The 17495-nt window shown below is 36.6% G+C and overlaps 6 protein-coding genes across 6 annotated transcripts; 2 read left to right on the top strand and 4 right to left on the bottom strand.

The window, feature by feature from the left end:
* Nucleotides 1-151: 151 nt before the first annotated feature.
* On the top strand, nucleotides 152-2741 carry LOC9318120 (U11/U12 small nuclear ribonucleoprotein 59 kDa protein). Its single transcript, XM_021028844.1, has 9 exons — nucleotides 152-423; nucleotides 525-720; nucleotides 859-1189; nucleotides 1268-1351; nucleotides 1439-1504; nucleotides 1610-1682; nucleotides 1766-2079; nucleotides 2162-2202; nucleotides 2288-2741. The coding sequence occupies exons 2-9, from the start codon at nucleotides 566-568 to the stop codon at nucleotides 2379-2381; spliced, it is 1158 nt and encodes a 385-aa protein (XP_020884503.1). The 5' UTR covers nucleotides 152-423; nucleotides 525-565; the 3' UTR covers nucleotides 2382-2741.
* A 1948-nt stretch (nucleotides 2742-4689) lies between these two features.
* Nucleotides 4690-5778, bottom strand: LOC9318119 (uncharacterized protein At2g39795, mitochondrial). The gene is given in 4 exon segments (XM_021028846.1): nucleotides 4690-4841; nucleotides 4977-5295; nucleotides 5468-5615; nucleotides 5617-5778. Coding segments are annotated over 4 exon segments (645 nt in total). The 5' UTR covers nucleotides 5656-5778; the 3' UTR covers nucleotides 4690-4702.
* A 259-nt stretch (nucleotides 5779-6037) lies between these two features.
* Nucleotides 6038-10211, top strand: LOC9316290 (golgin candidate 4). The gene is made up of 15 exons (XM_021028842.1): nucleotides 6038-6365; nucleotides 6510-6608; nucleotides 6683-6805; nucleotides 6970-7104; nucleotides 7333-7441; nucleotides 7523-7587; nucleotides 7704-7868; nucleotides 7969-8082; nucleotides 8207-8347; nucleotides 8587-8883; nucleotides 8971-9036; nucleotides 9119-9321; nucleotides 9399-9453; nucleotides 9574-9774; nucleotides 9867-10211. The coding sequence occupies exons 1-15, from the start codon at nucleotides 6141-6143 to the stop codon at nucleotides 10074-10076; spliced, it is 2208 nt and encodes a 735-aa protein (XP_020884501.1). The 5' UTR covers nucleotides 6038-6140; the 3' UTR covers nucleotides 10077-10211.
* Nucleotides 10212-10399: 188 nt separating this feature from the next.
* LOC9316289 (reticulon-like protein B5) lies at nucleotides 10400-12394 on the bottom strand. Its single transcript, XM_002880176.2, has 4 exons — nucleotides 11856-12394; nucleotides 11305-11485; nucleotides 11073-11214; nucleotides 10400-10862 (listed from the first exon to the last, which is right to left on the bottom strand). Exons 1-4 carry the CDS (start codon nucleotides 12055-12057, stop codon nucleotides 10620-10622), a joined length of 768 nt encoding a protein of 255 aa, XP_002880222.1. The 5' UTR covers nucleotides 12058-12394; the 3' UTR covers nucleotides 10400-10619.
* Nucleotides 12395-13315: 921 nt separating this feature from the next.
* On the bottom strand, nucleotides 13316-14476 carry LOC9316288 (RING-H2 finger protein ATL67). Its single transcript, XM_002880175.2, has one exon. It carries the CDS (start codon nucleotides 14125-14127, stop codon nucleotides 13483-13485), a length of 645 nt encoding a protein of 214 aa, XP_002880221.1. The 5' UTR covers nucleotides 14128-14476; the 3' UTR covers nucleotides 13316-13482.
* A 1136-nt stretch (nucleotides 14477-15612) lies between these two features.
* Nucleotides 15613-16989, bottom strand: LOC9316287. Its single transcript, XM_021027179.1, has one exon. The coding sequence runs from the start codon at nucleotides 16465-16467 to the stop codon at nucleotides 15802-15804; it is 666 nt and encodes a 221-aa protein (XP_020882838.1). The 5' UTR covers nucleotides 16468-16989; the 3' UTR covers nucleotides 15613-15801.
* Nucleotides 16990-17495: the final 506 nt, after the last annotated feature.

The raw sequence follows: 17495 nt of genomic DNA, 5'->3' as shown, positions 1-17495 counted from the left end.
AATAACACCAAATTGTAATAGAGTTTTTAAAAGTCTTGATTGAATAACAACATATTCTACATAACTTTTAAACTCATTAAAAGTCTTTCTAAATCTCAAACCAATAACACCCCCTAAGAGTATCCTCAAAATCAACGTCAAAGTCGTCAATAACAGAGAATAAAATCACAAAAGCAGAAAAAAGTGGTAACGTACGTTTTAGTTCTTAACTTTGAAAATTTGTCTTAGCAGATTTTTGTCGATTCAGTGAACTTAGGCGGATTCAAAACTTCTGAATGGGCTTATATTTTAAAATGGGCCTAAAAGTATCAATTTAAAAGCCCAATTATTTCATAAGCATCTTCTCTACCTCGCGCGCTCTTCGTTATGCTTTTGCCGGCGTCGGATCTCGCCGATGTCTCCTCCGTAGAAATTATTTTAAATGTAAGTCTCAATCTCACGATTATCAATTTGCACCTTCGTAATGATTTATCATCTATTAGCTACCTTCTAATTCATTTTTATCTTCGTTGCTCTCACATTAGGTTGTGGAGCTTTAGGGTTTTCTGGTAAGAGACTCTGCGAGATGAATCCGGCGAATTTTCAGCCTCCAAATCCTCCGTTCCACTGGGCTCCGATGTTACCTCCGGACCCGCCTCGTTGTGGTATGTTTTGGACTCCAAAGAACATAACTGATCAGCTCAAACAACTCCAAGATACGCTTAACCTGGCTAAATCAGTGTAAGGCCACATGAAATTTTATTTTTGTGTTAATGAATCGATTGAGTATCGGAGTTTCGATTTTAGGGTATAGATATAGATAGTGAATTACAATCTAGTTCACTGTTGGTGAATTCTTATAAGTTGGGGTATATGTAGGGAGAAGGAACTGGAAGCATTGAAGATGATCAAATATGCTAAAGGTTCAGCGGAAATTGTAGAACAAGGTTCAGGAGTAGAGTGTTTGAGATATCTAGAAGCTATGAAGATGGATTTGGGACAGCAGGAGATGCTTTCAGTGGAAGCTGCTAACTCCTTGATGTCTACCTTGAGATCACAGCTTGAGCCTTTTAGGTTTGTTGTTGATGAGAATAGTCCATGGGAAGAGAAATCTGCAGCAATAAGATTGACTTGCAAAATGAAGAAATCGAAAAGGAACAAACTGTGGAAGAAGCGAAAGAGACGGTGTGTTGCTGAGATGCGTGCTAAGGTGGATTTGTATGCTCTATTTATCTTATATTGCACTAGTTGAGTTCTTAACTCTATCATCCTGTTTAAATGGTTTCAGGAGCCTGAAAGATTTGAACAAGCTGATCGAGAGGCCGATGAATGGAGGGAAAAAGAAATGGCCAAGGACATGGCAAATAGAAAGGTAATATTACTGGTGTGGAATTCATAAGCGGTAAAGCAATAATATATGTTCCTCCTTTCGGTATCTAACGGGGTCTATCTGTTTCAGGTCGACGAGATGAAGGCTATTGAGAAGATCAAGGCGAAACGAGAGCGAAGGAGACTAGAACCCGAGGTGAGACTTCTAAAGCCATCTCAGACATTATAATGTGTAATTCCTTTTTGAGTATTTATTTCCGGTTCGCTTTTCTCAAACAATCTCTTGGTTTCAATATTTCAGCTTGAACTAGCCCTAATTGTTGAGGAAATGCAAGAGTTACGTTCCATAAGAATTGAAAAACTAAAGAAGCAAGGTATGTCAATAATCTGAAGTAGTTCAATGCGTTCTGATACCAGAGTCTGTCTAAAGTAAATGGGTTATATGGACACTATGCAGGGCATTTCCTTCCTGAAGAAGATGACAAGTTTTTCGAAAGTGTTCGAGCTGCGGTGGAGCAAGAGGAAACCCAAGCTCAGTCCCTAATCAACACAGAGACCGAAGAGAATGTCATTGCCTCTGAGGAGGACACTACTCTCACTGCCAGTAACAAAACCAACAAAGACACAGATAAAGATAGCAATAATATTGCAGCTTCTTGTGAAAAGACAATGAAAGCTCCTAAAAATGGTTGCGACAATATATCGAATTTACCAGTCGAGTTCTATCACTACTACTACGGAAGCAATTTCGACATGGGTAAACTTATTGAGGTGTGTTTTTATTTGAAATCCCCATCACTTTTATCTCTTATTTAAAGAAGTTATTCAGCTGGTTTATCGTTTAAAAATACAGATCAGAAGAGAATGGGATGCATATCTGAGTCCCGGAGGAAGGTAAGTTATCAAAGTAATATTTCATAGTTTAGACAAGATTTTGATGTTTGGCTCTTAAGAAAAGGTGTTGATTTTTATATAACAGCCGGATTCCTGGTCACTGGGTCCAGCCGTCGCCACCAGCTAATGAGATTTGGGCTTCTTGTCTTCTTAATACTTCCAAGAGAGATCTTAGTTAGTAGCTGTTGGGAATTTAGGATACAGGTTTCAGCCAGCACCACTCAAGATCATGTGATTTGGTCATTTGTCTCTGTTTTGAAACAGAAACAGTTCACAAAGTGATTAATAATTATAAACAGAACACTACTTGAGCAATATCTTAGTAGTCCTCACTTGCAATGTCATTCTTACAGGGATTAACCTAATCATGTTTCCCCATATGGCCATATGTTGAAGTTCACATTTTAAATACGTCATTTGTCACCAGAATTTCCACCAATATAATTTCAATGTGTTTTTGAATCATGTTAATTTTCGATTTAGACCATCTGGTAAGTAATCCATTGTAGAACATCAAAAACGTCTGATAACGTTTTTTTTTTTTTTTTTGCCTTATAGATTTAGCTGTCCCGTCGATTTAGTTAAGCCATTTTTTTGTTCAGATTAATAAAATGTGGGGAAGATGATTGTTAAGCTATTCAATTGACGATGAATCACAACTGCCCATCTGCCCCAAATTGATATTGCAAAGAATTCTTTCGTGAAAAGTGCATTTAAACGCACTTAGCCGATACACACACATCTTTGCTTTTCATTGTTTTCAACAGTTCCCAGTAATTGATCGATTAACCATACATAAACTTCCTCGTTTCATTGATAAGCGTTAACATTATTAACTCAGTTATTCCCGTCGATGTGAGTAATAATGAAATTGTTACAGATCTCGTGAAAGAATTAAATAAAAAGAATTGTGGGGAAGATGATTGTTGAGCTATTCAATTAACAATGAATCACAACTGCCCATCTGCCCCAAATTGATTTCGCAGAGAAATCTTTCGTACAAAGCGCATTAGATGGCACTAAGCCGATACACACAATCTCTGCTTTTTTAACAAAAGCAACAAAGAAATTTCATATCAAACAAGTATACACCAAAAACACAAGACAATCCACAAGAAGATAGATCATCAAAGAGCTCTTGGAGACTCAATCTACGAAGGTTAAATAAATTGTTAGAGAAGCCTCATTTCATGAGTTTACTCGCTTCCCTGCTGGGTCCTTCGCTTTTCTTCTATTTCACATTTTAATACCAACAGAATCTAATCGAAAACTAAATCCATAAGGGATGAAAAACCGAAATCTGGAATTGAAACCATAGATCTCGGATAAATCCACCAATCTCCGATTTGAATTTCCGAAGGTAAACTTGGCTTGAATACGCATTGATTAAAGCGTTTCACCCATAGGTCCTTCGTTACGTAATTTCTAAATATGCGATAACGAATTCGATGCTCAGCGAATACGAACCATAATAAAATCGGACATCAACTCGTGAGACGAGATTCGCCCCACGATCTGTTATATTTTCCGATATTAACTCTTCATCGCATCACTCGATACAGATAAAAACCAACACGATAATCAAAGATAAAAAATACAAGACGAATTTGAAAGCTAAGTAAAATCGCAGTAAAGGCGAGGAAGAAGATGAGCTATAAACCCTAGATTGAGAGCAATGTATGTTGAAGTAACTTTAGATAAGTTTACTTTATATAGGGCATGTATTATTAGGGTTAATGCGACGTATCATAGCCGTTAGAATTATAAATCAACGGATGTGGATTCGGCCCATCTTTTTGTGAGTGAGGCCTATATTGGGCCTTTAATTATTAACCTGTATTATTAACCTGAGTGAGTTAATACTTTAATAGAACCACCGATGACCCGACCCGTCCGATAAGTTGACCCACCAACTGAAATCATGAAATCATGAAAATCATTTGCTTTTTTCGTTTTTTTGGTAGAAGCTAAATCCAACTTTTTGGACATAGGCTTTGTTTTTTTGTGTGTATATGTTTGTGTGTTTGATATTATGCAACCTTAAATATTGCAACTAGTGTAAATCTTGAAAAAAGTTCTTATTTGATGTGTGTTCTAATTCAAATTTGTATGTGAGAGATATACCATAAGCCAAATTCTTGGTGGTTTATACAATGAAAGATGTCACTAATACATGTTGATATCGATTTTCTGGTTGTACAATGTACATAGGTCATGGAGAATTCACAATCGATTTTGAACATTTTCAAGAACTCGGAAGTTTTACTACTACTTAGTGAAAGCATAGGTTAATGTCATGACTACTTAGTAAAAGCTCTAGTGATGGGTTCTGCCATGATTCTACTCGTCGATTTATCTTTGGATGGGCACTGGGAAATAAAAAGTGAATACCAAACTCGCATCTGAACTTGAAAGCCATTACCATATATTAATTCTCAAAAAGATTGTGTAAAATGCTTAAACACATGTGAAATTTTTTCTTATCGTCGAAATTAACCTTTCATTCCTCCAAAAACTTCTTCACATCTTTCAACCATAACACGTACTTTCGGGTGTCCGTGGTCATGTAGTTGTACAAGGAAAATTTTGCGCTGTAATCAAATATTGCACACAAATAACTGTGTCTGTAATCCTTGTTTCTGCAAAAGGCCATGAAAGAAAAAAACAACATTATAACCTTTCTTGGATCATGCCTATCTATATGTACAACCTTACACTAATTTGCAGTTATTACATGGATTTTGATTCACAAAGCTTACTTGGAATCAGACAACAAATCACACAGCCGTTGATCCTCCCAATAATTCCCCCGATCAATTAATCATCAGGCATGGAAGAACCATGATCAATAACCGTGCACCTAATTAAACTTGAGGCGGAGTCCACTGATCTTCTTGGTATAATTCACAGTTAGTGGAAAAACAAATCCAAAATCTTCATAATCATAGGGCATGCCTGCTACAACTATAATATGTTCCCCTTGATAGTCTCTAGTCAATTTCACAGTCTTACCTCCATTATCTTCAATTGTGTACGGGTTTATTCCTGGAGTCGGCTCATCATCCGGGAAGAAGAATAATAATTATATGTCAACTTAATTAGCTATTTTTATTGCAACGTAAACCATTATTATAATCAGCAAAAACAAACATGATTTTCCTACTAGTTTAGGAACTAAAGCAAAATGCACGAGTATTTACAAAATCGAGATCATGAAATTGCAAAGCAGAATAGATCGATCTCGGAGTCAATCAATCGGAGAAGCATTTAATTTGGTTGGAGCTCTGCCGATCAATAGCCGTTGAGTAAAGACAGCCACGAGAGACCAAGGGATGCAGCGGAGATGAGTTGCGAGCTAGATTCGAGCGGTTCACGACGGCGGAGATAGATCGGACTCGACCACAAACGGAAGGAAGCAAACTTAGATGCTGACCCGCACCAAGCGAAAACCATGGTCGGTGATTGATTCTCTCTACTTCTTCTGTGGATTTTTAAGGGTTTTCAGTTCCAAAGAAGTATTTATTTTCTTATGACAACTGCTAATAGAAACGACTTGAGCTGAATATTAGGGCTAATGAGATTGTATGAAGTGTTTGAAGTGTGAAGTGTGAAGTGTTTGAGCTGAATATTAGGGCTAATGAGATTGTATCGTAGCCGTTAAGAGCATGGAATTATAAAATCAACGGATGTGGATTAGGCCCATTAGGATTTAAGGTACGGCTCATTAATAATATATTGGGCCTTGATTGTAAAATCTAAATGACTTGATGACCCGACCCGTCCGACAAGTTGACCCGACAACTGAAATCATGAAAATCCACCTTCTCGGATCGGATCTACCTGCGCGATAATAATCTTACAGAGGAAGATTCTTGTCCCTTTGATAAATTCTCGGAGTAGGATTCTCTGACTCTGTCCGTTTTCTTACGAGTTGAGCTATGTGGAGTTCGGTTGCCAATTTGAAGGAGAATTTGAACAAGATCGCCCACGATGTGCACGACGACGACGAAGATGATGATGAAGATCTCACCATTTATGGGTCCACCAATGGCGGCGGTGATTTCTTAGACTCTGATCGGAGGAATTCTAATGGATTTAGGTATTCGAGGTCTGTATCGAGGTCTCCAATGGCCAATGGTGTCGAATCGCCTGTTAATCATGAGGTATTTCTCTTCTTCTTCTTCTTCTTGCTCATTCTTGAATCATCTTCTTCCAGTTACTGGAATGTTGCTTTAATCAGAAGTCTTAGTTTGTGTGTTAAAACTCTGAGAAATGTAGTTATTTATTATTTATGCTCAATTTTGTAGATTGAGAGATATAAAGCAGAGATCAACAAGCTTCAAGAATCAGAAGCAGAAATCAAAGCTCTTTCAGTAAATTATGCGGCTCTTTTAAAAGAAAAAGAGGTAAAGAATGATCAAGAGTATTGTCATACATTGGTTTCCTGCTCTTTTCTCACACAGAAGCCACTTGGTTACAGGATCAGATTTCCAGATTGAACCAGGAGAATGGCTCGTTGAAACAGAATTTGACTTCAACTAATGCTGCTCCTAAAGAGTCTAGAATGGATCTTTCCAGGGCATCAAACAATAATGCTATCAAGGTAGAATGGTAGATACAGCTTATTACTTGCTGTTTCTTATTCAGGAAGAATGCTACATCTTATGTAGTTGTAATGTGTGACCGCGTAGTGTATGGTATATTGTATTTTGATGCAACCGATGCTTCTCACCTTAAATCATTAGACTAACTAATTGTCTTTTGTAGGGAAACGGTGATCATTCACCCAACAGGTCACAAAAATCCCCGACTAATTGGAAAAGCCGAAACCAAATGTACAATGGCATTGCCTCAAAACAAAACGGGACAGAGAATGATTCCGAGTCGCATAAAAAAGAAAAGGTATTTCTCTTGTGTAATGTGCCATTTCTAAAACAAATAAAAGCTATGTTTGTTTGTTAATTGTTAGATATATCTATTATTTTGTATCAGAGTTTCAGAACCAAATCTTCAAAATTTAGTTAGATACGTAAATGACCTTATTCTCTGTAATGAGAGTCCAATAAATTACTCTGGTGTGTGCTTTTTGCTGAACGCAGAACTCTAAACGACAATCTGAATGCCTTTTAGGAGTTTGCAGATATGCTGGAAGAGAGAACCAGGTCAATGGCATCTGCTCAGGCTAGAGAACTTGAGAAAGAGCGAGAAAAATCAGCAAATCTGCAGATTTCACTACAGGGTATATAGTAACACTAGTAGCTTGGCTGATTCTTTATATCTTTCTTATCTGTTATTCTCTCATTCACCTTGCTTTAATTAGGGGAGCGGAAACAAAATGACTCTTTCAAGGAGGAACTCCAGTCTCTGAGGTTAGATAAGGAAAAAGTAAGTATTTAATCTTTATGAACTTAAAAAAAAAATTGTTGCTTAGGTATCACCATTTTTACATTACAGTACTATAATCTGTTTAATGATTAGATATTTATTTCAACTGTATGCAGACACTCATGGAGAGTAACAAATTACGTCATGAACTGGATGCAAAATTGGCTGAAATCAAACAACTGCAGATGAAGTTGAATTGTGGGGAGCAGCGTGTTGGAATTTCCATAGAAAATCTAAAAGAGATTAACAAAGCTCTGGAGAAAGAAAATAATGAGCTTAAGGTCGTAAAACTTTTTATTTTCTTAGCAAGGAATTTTTCATTTTTAGTTTCCTCTGAGCTTTGGACTCTGAAACTGATCTACATTTCTTTCTGTTGTGTAGTTGAAACGAAGTGAATTAGAGGCTGCTTTGGAAGCAAGCCAGATGTCAACAAGTAGGAAACTCTTCCCAGAGGGAACAGAGGCTCTTAGTAGACATCGTAGTAGTTTGGACAAGGTTCTTTAATGCTAACTTTTGATTCAGTTAGCCCTTTAAACAAAAGAAACATTGTTTCTATGCGAAAATTTATGGGGCAAGCATTTATTTATTGTCCCTTCTGCTTTTCCTCATTTATAATTAGGAAAAGCCCGAAAGCTTCCCTGGGAAAGAAGATATGGAGAAATCTTTGCAGAGGCTAGAAAAGGAGTTGGAGGAAGCACGAAGAGAAAAGGATAAGGCACGGCAAGAACTAAAGCGGCTCAAACAACACCTGTTAGAAAAGGTTATTTATCCTAAAGCTAATTTCCTACTTACTAATTACTATATGCTAATGAGGTTATTCAGCTCCCAGCTATGTTTATTTTATATTACCTGAAAATTTGCAATAATTTCGCCAAGTTTATTGATTATCCTCTAATTGTAACTTTTACGTTGTAATGAATTACTTGTGAGTTGTTGATAATGTTTTCTTGGTATCTGTGAACAAAAGTCTATAAATCTTTTCTTGATAAATTCTGACAGGAATCTGAGGAGTCTGAGAAAATGGATGAAGATAGTAGATTGATTGAAGAACTTCGCCAGATGAATGAATATCAGAGGTCTCAGATACTAGGTTTAGAAAAAGCTCTTAGGCAGACAATGGTTAATCAGGAGGAAATAAAGTCGAGCAACGACCTTGAAATCCGGAAGTCCAAGGGTATAATTGAAGACTTGAATCAAAAGCTTGCGAATTGTTTGAGAACAATAGACTCCAAAAATGTGGAACTTTTAAATCTTCAAACTGCTCTTGGCCAGTACTACGCTGAAATTGAAGCTAAGGTTTGTATTAATTGTGAAAGTTGTTTTCCCCTTTTAAGGTGTAAGTGTAACCTTGATTTATGTATTCCTGTTCTTATAATGTTGTAGGAACATTTTGAACGAGAGCTTGCAGTGGCTAAAGAAGAGGCAATGAAACTCTCAGCTCGTTTGAAAGTAAACTCTCTAATTTTTTGCTTTGTCAACTACCTGATATGCCATATGGATTTCCGTTTATGCTATTTTTCTGTCTCTTAAGGATGTTGATGAACGGGTAGAGTCATCAAAGAAAGAAAAGGAGGAAATCACATCGAAGCTGTTGCACGCAGAAAATGTTGCAGCAGAATGGAAAAACAGAGTAAGCAAGGTTGAAGAAGACAATGCAAAAGTAAAGCGTGTTCTTGAGCAGAGCATGACTAGGCTCAATAGAATGTCAATGGACTCCGATTTTCTTGTTGATAGGTGGGTCAATGACTTTTATGTACATATTGTTCCATGTTTCTTCAGATTGTGATCATCTTATCATATTGTTTCTTCAGGCGTATTGTTATCAAGTTACTGGTTACGTACTTCCAAAGGAATCACAGCAGAGAGGTAAGATTTGTGGAATTAGAAGAACAATAAAAATTGTAGAGGAAAACACTTTATTATAAATTTTAGCACATATAGCTTATGCAAAATGGCCGTAAGCTTATCCTTCTCTCATCTGTGTAGGTGTTGGAGCTAATGGTTCGAATGCTTGGATTCTCAGAGGAAGACAAACAGCGAATAGGATTGGCACAGCAAGGAGCTGCAGGTAAAGGTGTTGTTAGAGGTGTATTGGGCTTCCCGGGTCGCTTAGTCGGTGGCATCTTAGGCGGTGGTGGTGGTGGTGGTACACCGGATTCTCATCCAAATATTGCGTCAGATAATCAGGTATCAATAGCTTCAAAAAAAAAAAAAAAAAAACTCTTGAGGATTGAATAAGAACATTTGATTGATTTTCCTGTCTATTTTGTTTGGCTCAGTCTTTCGCAGACATGTGGGTCGACTTTCTACTTAAAGACGCGGAAGAGCGAGAGAGAAGAGAAGCAGAAGATGCAGCAAACAAAGAGCAAGAGAAGGCTACTGTTTCTTCTACGCAGAGACCAATGTATGAACAATCTGATTCGGAGTTTTCAACGGTGCCTCTTACATCATCAGATAGTAATAACAGGCTCTCCAGATTACTCACTTGACTGGGTTTGGTATATACTTTTTATACACGTTTTGTAGGAATCTATAATCCGAATCTCTTGCTTCTTGTGTTGTAATTATCTCTCTCACAACTATATTCCATTGATTCTTTTTTTATACCATTCATTTGGAAAAAATGAAAAAAAAAAAAAAAAAACAAATCAAACTGTTTTTCCCGTGATGTATCTCTTTGGGGAAAAATGTTGGACACAGAGGAAGACTTCGAGTGGAAATAATAATTACTTTTCTATTCTGTCATGAACTTTTACTCCAACAAAATAATTCATTATTTTCTTACTTTTCCATATCTTCTATATATGTGGAAAGTCCAAAACAAAACCATGTCTCACGTTTCATGAGCTCAAGAATTCTCCATACATAGCTGGAAAGAAAATAGTATTTGAAAAAAACAATTGTAGTCAAAATGTGATATAAAAAAAAAAACTTAAAAAGGACATTTTGGGCCATTAGCGGTAAAACTCTGCAAGTGCCAACCAATTTCACATGATCAAAAAATGCAAAAAGAAAACCATAGACGTCTCTCTTTAACCCAACTTTGCCTTTGCCTTGAGAGAAGCAATAGGAATCTTAGAGAGAACCTTTTCATCAAAAACCACGTACTGTTTCTGCAACTCCTTCAATGCTTTCTCTGCCAATGGATCAACCTTGTCCTCGTGTTTCTCATACAACATTGGCACTGTGTGCAATATCACGAAGCAGAAGTACACCAAAGTCAGGAAATTGCACCAATTGCCCACGACCGAGATGATCCATAGACCAACGACAACCTGACATGACAAATCTCGTCATCAGATTCAGGAACAATGAGTTACTTGCACGGTCTTAATGGGCTAGCATACTGTAACTGGACACATTGTTGCTAGAAGATACTTAAGATATTATGTTCCGTCTAAGTGGTGAATATACACGATTCAACAGAGAAAGGTTGAAAATGTAACTAAACACAGCAAAATGTCAGTAACAAAGATTGAGCATACCATTAGGAATTTTTTTAGGTCCCTTCCTAAAGCAATGCTTCGTAGAATAACAAAAGCTTGGTTTAGTTCGTTTCTCAGAGAAGAAGCAATCACAAGGAAAGCCTCCTCGGGAACATGGATTTCTGGAATTTGTGGTGAAGCCCTGCAAAAATGAAAAAAGGCTTTAAGACCATTTAAACCAGAGAAATAACAAACATCTAGGGCTTAACATGATCAAGGGTCTGAATCTTACTTGTTGATAAATGTGTGAACATTGGACCATAAAAAGAGGCCTCCAAGAGCGAGTATCGAAATGTGACACAAAAGACTCAACAAATGATACTCAACCAGCTCGAACAGAACCCAAATGGCAGTTGCGACACCAAGAACAGCAGCTGAGAGTTTTTTATCCCTCCACAAGAACACATCAGCAGCTGCAAAAAGTCATTGAGAAAAGAGAAATAAGGCCAATGACATGAGATAGATAAACCAATAAAGCCAATTTATTGCATTCATATCAAAAAGGTGTAGCAAACAGTAACATAAGAGAAACATAAATGTCTATTATCTAATCAACCAAGTCAATTCCAAATACATTATCCCTAAAGTTCAAGTCTTCTTATGGACTGGAAAGGATCGATTCACAAGAAAATGCAGGTATGACAAATTATGTAAACATGTTTGCATCATATCATCACCAATCGATCTTATACGAGTAACTACACCCTAACATTGCAGATCAAGCATCACACAAAAGACATAAAAACAAAGAAAAGAGAGATTAAATTAAGATAAAACCCTTACGCTTTCCACCACCGAGAACCTTGTGAACAGGCTTCTCTCTGCCAAACAGACGATAGATCTTCGCCTTCACAGCGGAAGGCGAATCAGGTTTCTCGTACTCGGATTCAGACGATGACGACGAATCGTGATGGTGAATCTTCTCAGCGATCTTCTCCATCAGAGATTCCTCCGCCGGCACAGATTTCTCAATTTCTTCCGCCATTGATTTTTCAAATTCAATTTCTCCGATTTCCAAAATTCAACACAAAATATCCAAACGTGAGAAGGAGAGGAGGAATAAGCAAAGGCAAATAATAGGTTTTACACGAGGCTTTATAACCACGAGCCTGAGGTTCGGGAACCGAACGTCGTGGTTCAGAGTTCATTTTGAAATAGGGTTTTTAACGGCGTTAGTATTTTGACGACGAAAAGGGAGAAAACGGACGTTAATTGACGGTGAAGCAGAGCCTCGAAACGTGTAGGCAACGAAAAGGAAGAAAACGCTGATGGTGCGTCATACCTTTTCATTAAGTAACCGACACCACGGTTAGATTCACGACACGTGTCCAATATCGTATAGGCTCACGACGTAACTCTCTCTTTCACTAAGCGGCTTTGGTCAAATTACTTAGATTTTAACCTATTAATCTACTACTACTACTTTATTATTCACATGTAATGTAGCAATGCTAATGTCTATTACATTCCCTAGGTGATATACATCTTATGTATTTTAAGTAGTTAGAAAGAGAATAAATCTAAATTAAAGCGAGGTTAATTACTTAATTACAAAGACATCTTACCACTAAGCTCCAACAACTATACCACAAGATGGTGCCGTGTAGGAAAAAGGGAATTCGTGGACTAGTCTAAGTCAAATAACACATTCACATTTCATTATGACTAACCAAAATTTTCAAATGTATAAATATAATGTTCACACTACCCCCAACCTTCTTATGATTTGTGTGACTAACGTGCGCCTTACGGAAAAAAAAAAATTCGGCTATTATCGAACCACAAGAAACTTCAGATCACGTAGATATGCAGAATTGCTTGAAGGCAACGCTTCTACTGTATAATATGTTGCCATCGGTTAGTTTGACAAAAAAAATCACAAAATGTGATAGACTACACTTTAACTCGACCAACATTTGAACCTACGAGTTTACGATGGTAAATTCATCAACGTCTGTACTCCCGATAAAATAAAAAAGTATACAACCTTAACTCTTTTTGTTCCCAACTTTAGAAACATCTATTTCCGACATTCAACAAATCCAATATTTAACTAAAGTTAGTTTCTGACCCTTGACCAACAAAAGAACTCAAAAAGTAAGTTGCCTTGTTCAAACTCAAACGCTTTTATTTAAGTTACAAAACACGACCGCGTATTTTATTTTCAACCGCTCATATTGATAGGGGAAACAAAAAAAGTTCAAAAACGTCAATAGAAAAGGATAAATTTTGTGAGGTAAGTAGATGATTCAAACTGGATTTCATTTCGATGATATTAATGGCAAACTCCACTTTTGACGGATTTTTAATTACAAATCACTGAATCAGGAACGTTGTGATGAAACGGAGCAAAAATAATACTAGGAATTACCCTAATTAATTAGGCGAATGGATCTGTGTAATAATAATATCATCTTCTCGCTCTCCTCCGATCGGCGGCGTACTGCGAAAGAGGCACAACTTCCGACAAAGGTGTTGACAGAGGCGTTGATGTCGGCGTCGGAAGCGGCGAGTTCCGACAAACAGGACAAGATCCGTTGAGTTTTAGCCACGCATCAAGACAACACAAGTGGAAGTAGTGTTTACACTCGGGCATCATCCTCAGCATCTCCGCTTCTTTATACTCACACAAACAGATCGAACACGTCGTATCTCCTCCGCCACCAAAGCCATCAGAGGAAGCCGCGGAGGAATCCTTCGAAAAGTGGAACTTAGGGTAAGAGTTGATGACGGCTTGATCGAGTCCCACGACGACATCACCTGCTTCGAGATCTTCATTGTCTTCTTCAGCGACGAAGATTATGCGAGGAAGGATTACACTTCCGCCATGATCTCCTGCGGATTCCACGGCGGTTGTGCGGCGCCGAGAGTCACGGCAACAGATGTATGAGGATAAAAGGACGGTTGAGAGAAGGACGAGGAAACCGAGAGCTATGGCTATGGAGTAGCCAAAGCCTAGAGTTGTGAGGTAAGAGTGGTTACCACCGTGCGGTGGCGACGGTGGAAAAGGAGGGTGGACTAGGAAGACGGAGGCGGAGGAGGCGACTGTTGACATCTGATGGTAAAGAAGAAGTCTGGGTCCATGTGGGAGAGAGAGAGAGAAGAGAGTGATAGAGATTTTTATTTTTTTATTTTTTTGAAAATTTAATTTTAATTAATTTAGTTAGGAGAAGAGAAAGAAGAGGTGGGTGGGAATTGCAGCTGATGCATTTAATATTGTTTGGAAACTGAAATTTGCATTTATTAGTAAGTTAGGTTTTATTAATTTAGTGGCCCAACCCCAAGGAATATTATATTTCCTTGTTTTAATTTGTATTTTTTTATTATTGTATAAAATGTGTTCGAGCCATGTAACATCGACTGTTTAACAATATTTGTCAATTTCCTACTCCTTCTGTCCATAAGAAATTTGATATTGTGTATTTTGCACACAAATTAAAAAAAAAATAACTTTTATACATTAATGAATTAATTATAGATTTTGCCATTTTTTATAATGGCATTTATGGATTTTGTTTTTTTTGAATAATTTATGGATTTGTCCTTTTTTAGGCTCCAAAAATATGATTTAACATGTGTTTCATTCGTTATGTTTGGGTTTAGTCGGTTCCAGTTGTTCTTAGGGTTTAGTATTTGGTATAATGTACGTATTTTTGCAAAAAAAAATCATAAATACGTATATTTTTAAATGTTAAAAAATGGCAAAATCCATAAATTATTTAAAAAAGAGCAAAATCCATAAATGCCATTATAAAAAAAGGCAAAATCCCTAATAATCCCTACATTAATTACTATTTTATTTGTTTAATAATATTAATTTTATTTATCTTCTTTCTATGGCCACATATCAAATTTTATGGAACAACAAAAAAACTCACAACATCAATTTTAGTATAACAGAGAAAGTAGTTGATGGGTCCTCTTTGAAAATATTTTATTCGTTGTCATGTTTCATTGATATTCGTTTTGGACTTTTGGTTTTGGTTCGATTTGAGTAATTCAAGGCTTCTCACTGCCATTTTACTAACCGCTCTTGGCTCTTGGGGTTCGTACTAATTAAAGACCTGAGGTCCTGTAAGGTTTAACAAAAACTGCTAATGGTCGACTGGCAAATAAACGATTAAGAGCATGTAACTAATCATGAAGATCAGACAAGATTAGAGCAAACAATGGGATATAGTTAAATTAGCAAAATTGTATGTGAAAATGCTAAAAGACAGAATGATTGATTATAAAATATACCACACGAATAATTTTTAAATCGACCACTTAGTCTGATTAACCAGATTTTTTTTTAAATATATATACATATATATATATATATATATATATATATATATATATATATAACCAGTTAACCAAGGCGTACAACTACGAACCAAAATTTTTAATACGTCGGGTCATTTTTTTGGAACGTTGATATATATATTTAACTTAGACTTTATGTTCACTCCATTCAAAATCCGATAAACTGTACAAAAATTTTTGTAAAAAGAAGAAAAGATAAAGAAACAAGTCTATCATCGTGCTAAAAATAAAATGACCCAATTTTTTTAATTTTTAAAAAAAACAGAATAATTTAAAGCAACTAGAACATGTAAATAGTATTTTGTGTTGGTGCTACTGCTGTCATGGAAGATTCTAATCCGCATATCTCACGTTGTTGAAAAACAAAACAAAACATTAGAAGAAAAAAAAAAGTTAATCGATCGATCCTATAACGTATACCTCAAAGATCGATTTTTTTCTTGCAATCGACATCTTGAATCGCCTGGCCCGTAATGTTCACAGCCATCGTGCAATTCATCTTAACGGTCACATGCTTCTTCACGATCCCCAAAATCTTTACCTTACCACCAACCCTAGTGTAACTCCACATGTTCACAAGACCCGACCTAGTTAATTCTCGACCCAAACCCGGATCTGATAATATCCGATCAATCATAATATCAACCGTCAAGTTCATCCTCGAAGTTCGATGCGGTCTCGCCTTCCCCGGTAGCCCATGCGCTTCACCCACCAACGTTCCTTTGTAATATATATCCGTCGTGGTGTTGGAGTACTTAAACGACGCCATATTTGGATTCTTGACCGACACGTCAACGATCATTGAGATGTTTGTCCCCAACAGTTGGACCTGATTAATCCCCGTGACTGAATCTAGGCCGTTGACCATTACGCCGTTCATTTTTATGATCGGGTCTTTGACTCTGAACACCGTGAAAACTAAAGTCAACACGATCGTGATAAGAATTATAGATGTTGCAATGACGCAGATTAAGCATTTGATTCGATTTTTGCGACGACGAGTGTTCTTGATGTTGGAGGCGGATTCGTCGCTCACCGGAAGTATGGTCGCCGGAGCTAGCGGACGAACATGTTCGGAATCTGTCATGGTGTGTTTTTTGGGTCTTTTTATCTGATTAATTACCTCTAGCTTATGTGATTTATATAAACCAAACTTTAGTGATGGAGAATGTTGAATTTTATATTTTATATGTCCTGTGTTTCATGTGCAATCAATTCTTTAAAAGAAAACGAAAAAATAAATGTGATTGTCCTAACCACTAACACAATTAGGGTCAATTATTGCAGTGGAAAATGGGAATGGTATTAAATTGAGTCTGATTTTAACGGTCATATTGGTGGAAGAAAAGTAGAAGCTGCGTATCGGTGGGGATGCCGAATGCGCCAATAAAGATTCGCCAGCTCATTACACTGTTTTGACTTTTGCGTCAACGTCCGAGGATTCTTTCGAGAAAGATGAAAGGAAAAAGTGGGAGTAAAACGTATTATATCGTTCTCCCCTTGAAAACTACTTTAGATAATTAGAGTTAATGTTCATCAATTTATGTACATTGTTTTGGTTTTACTGTATTTTGAATGTATACAAGATACAACTTTGTGTTTGAGTCTTCCACAATTATCTAAACAGCTGTTTTCTAGTTCAATAATTTGAAAGAATATAGACAGATAATTTGGATTTGTAACACTAAATGCATTACTTTAGTTAGTTTAAGTGGATTAAGATCAGTTTGCTCCTAACTAATCTTTCTCAATTATGGTTAGCTGGAGACAACCTACATTCATTCATGGTCCCCCTTTGCCTATTTGCTCTCTTAACTCAAACTTTTGTTTATTCGTTCTTTCTCTTGTTTATATAGTCCATTGGTTTAACAAAAAGTATCATTTTAGATTAAGACTTTTTGTTTAGCAAAATATAGTTTTATATTCTTAATGCAGTTTTTGTAACTAATTTTCAGATTTACCATTTGTTTAAAGTTAATAGTCTCTGAATTTAGTCATTTTAATTTATTTAGAAGTATATTAAGGAGGGATATATTTATATGTTTAAATGATTTCTTAATATACGTGAAATATATAAAAATGAAATTTATATGAAACAGAAGGAGAAATATTTTT

This window comes from Arabidopsis lyrata (genome assembly GCF_000004255.2).
Source record: "Arabidopsis lyrata subsp. lyrata unplaced genomic scaffold ARALYscaffold_4, whole genome shotgun sequence".
Taxonomy (NCBI): Eukaryota; Viridiplantae; Streptophyta; class Magnoliopsida; order Brassicales; family Brassicaceae; genus Arabidopsis; species Arabidopsis lyrata.
The sequence above is the reverse complement of the archived record's forward strand: the minus strand, read 5'-3'. Positions and strand labels throughout refer to the sequence as shown.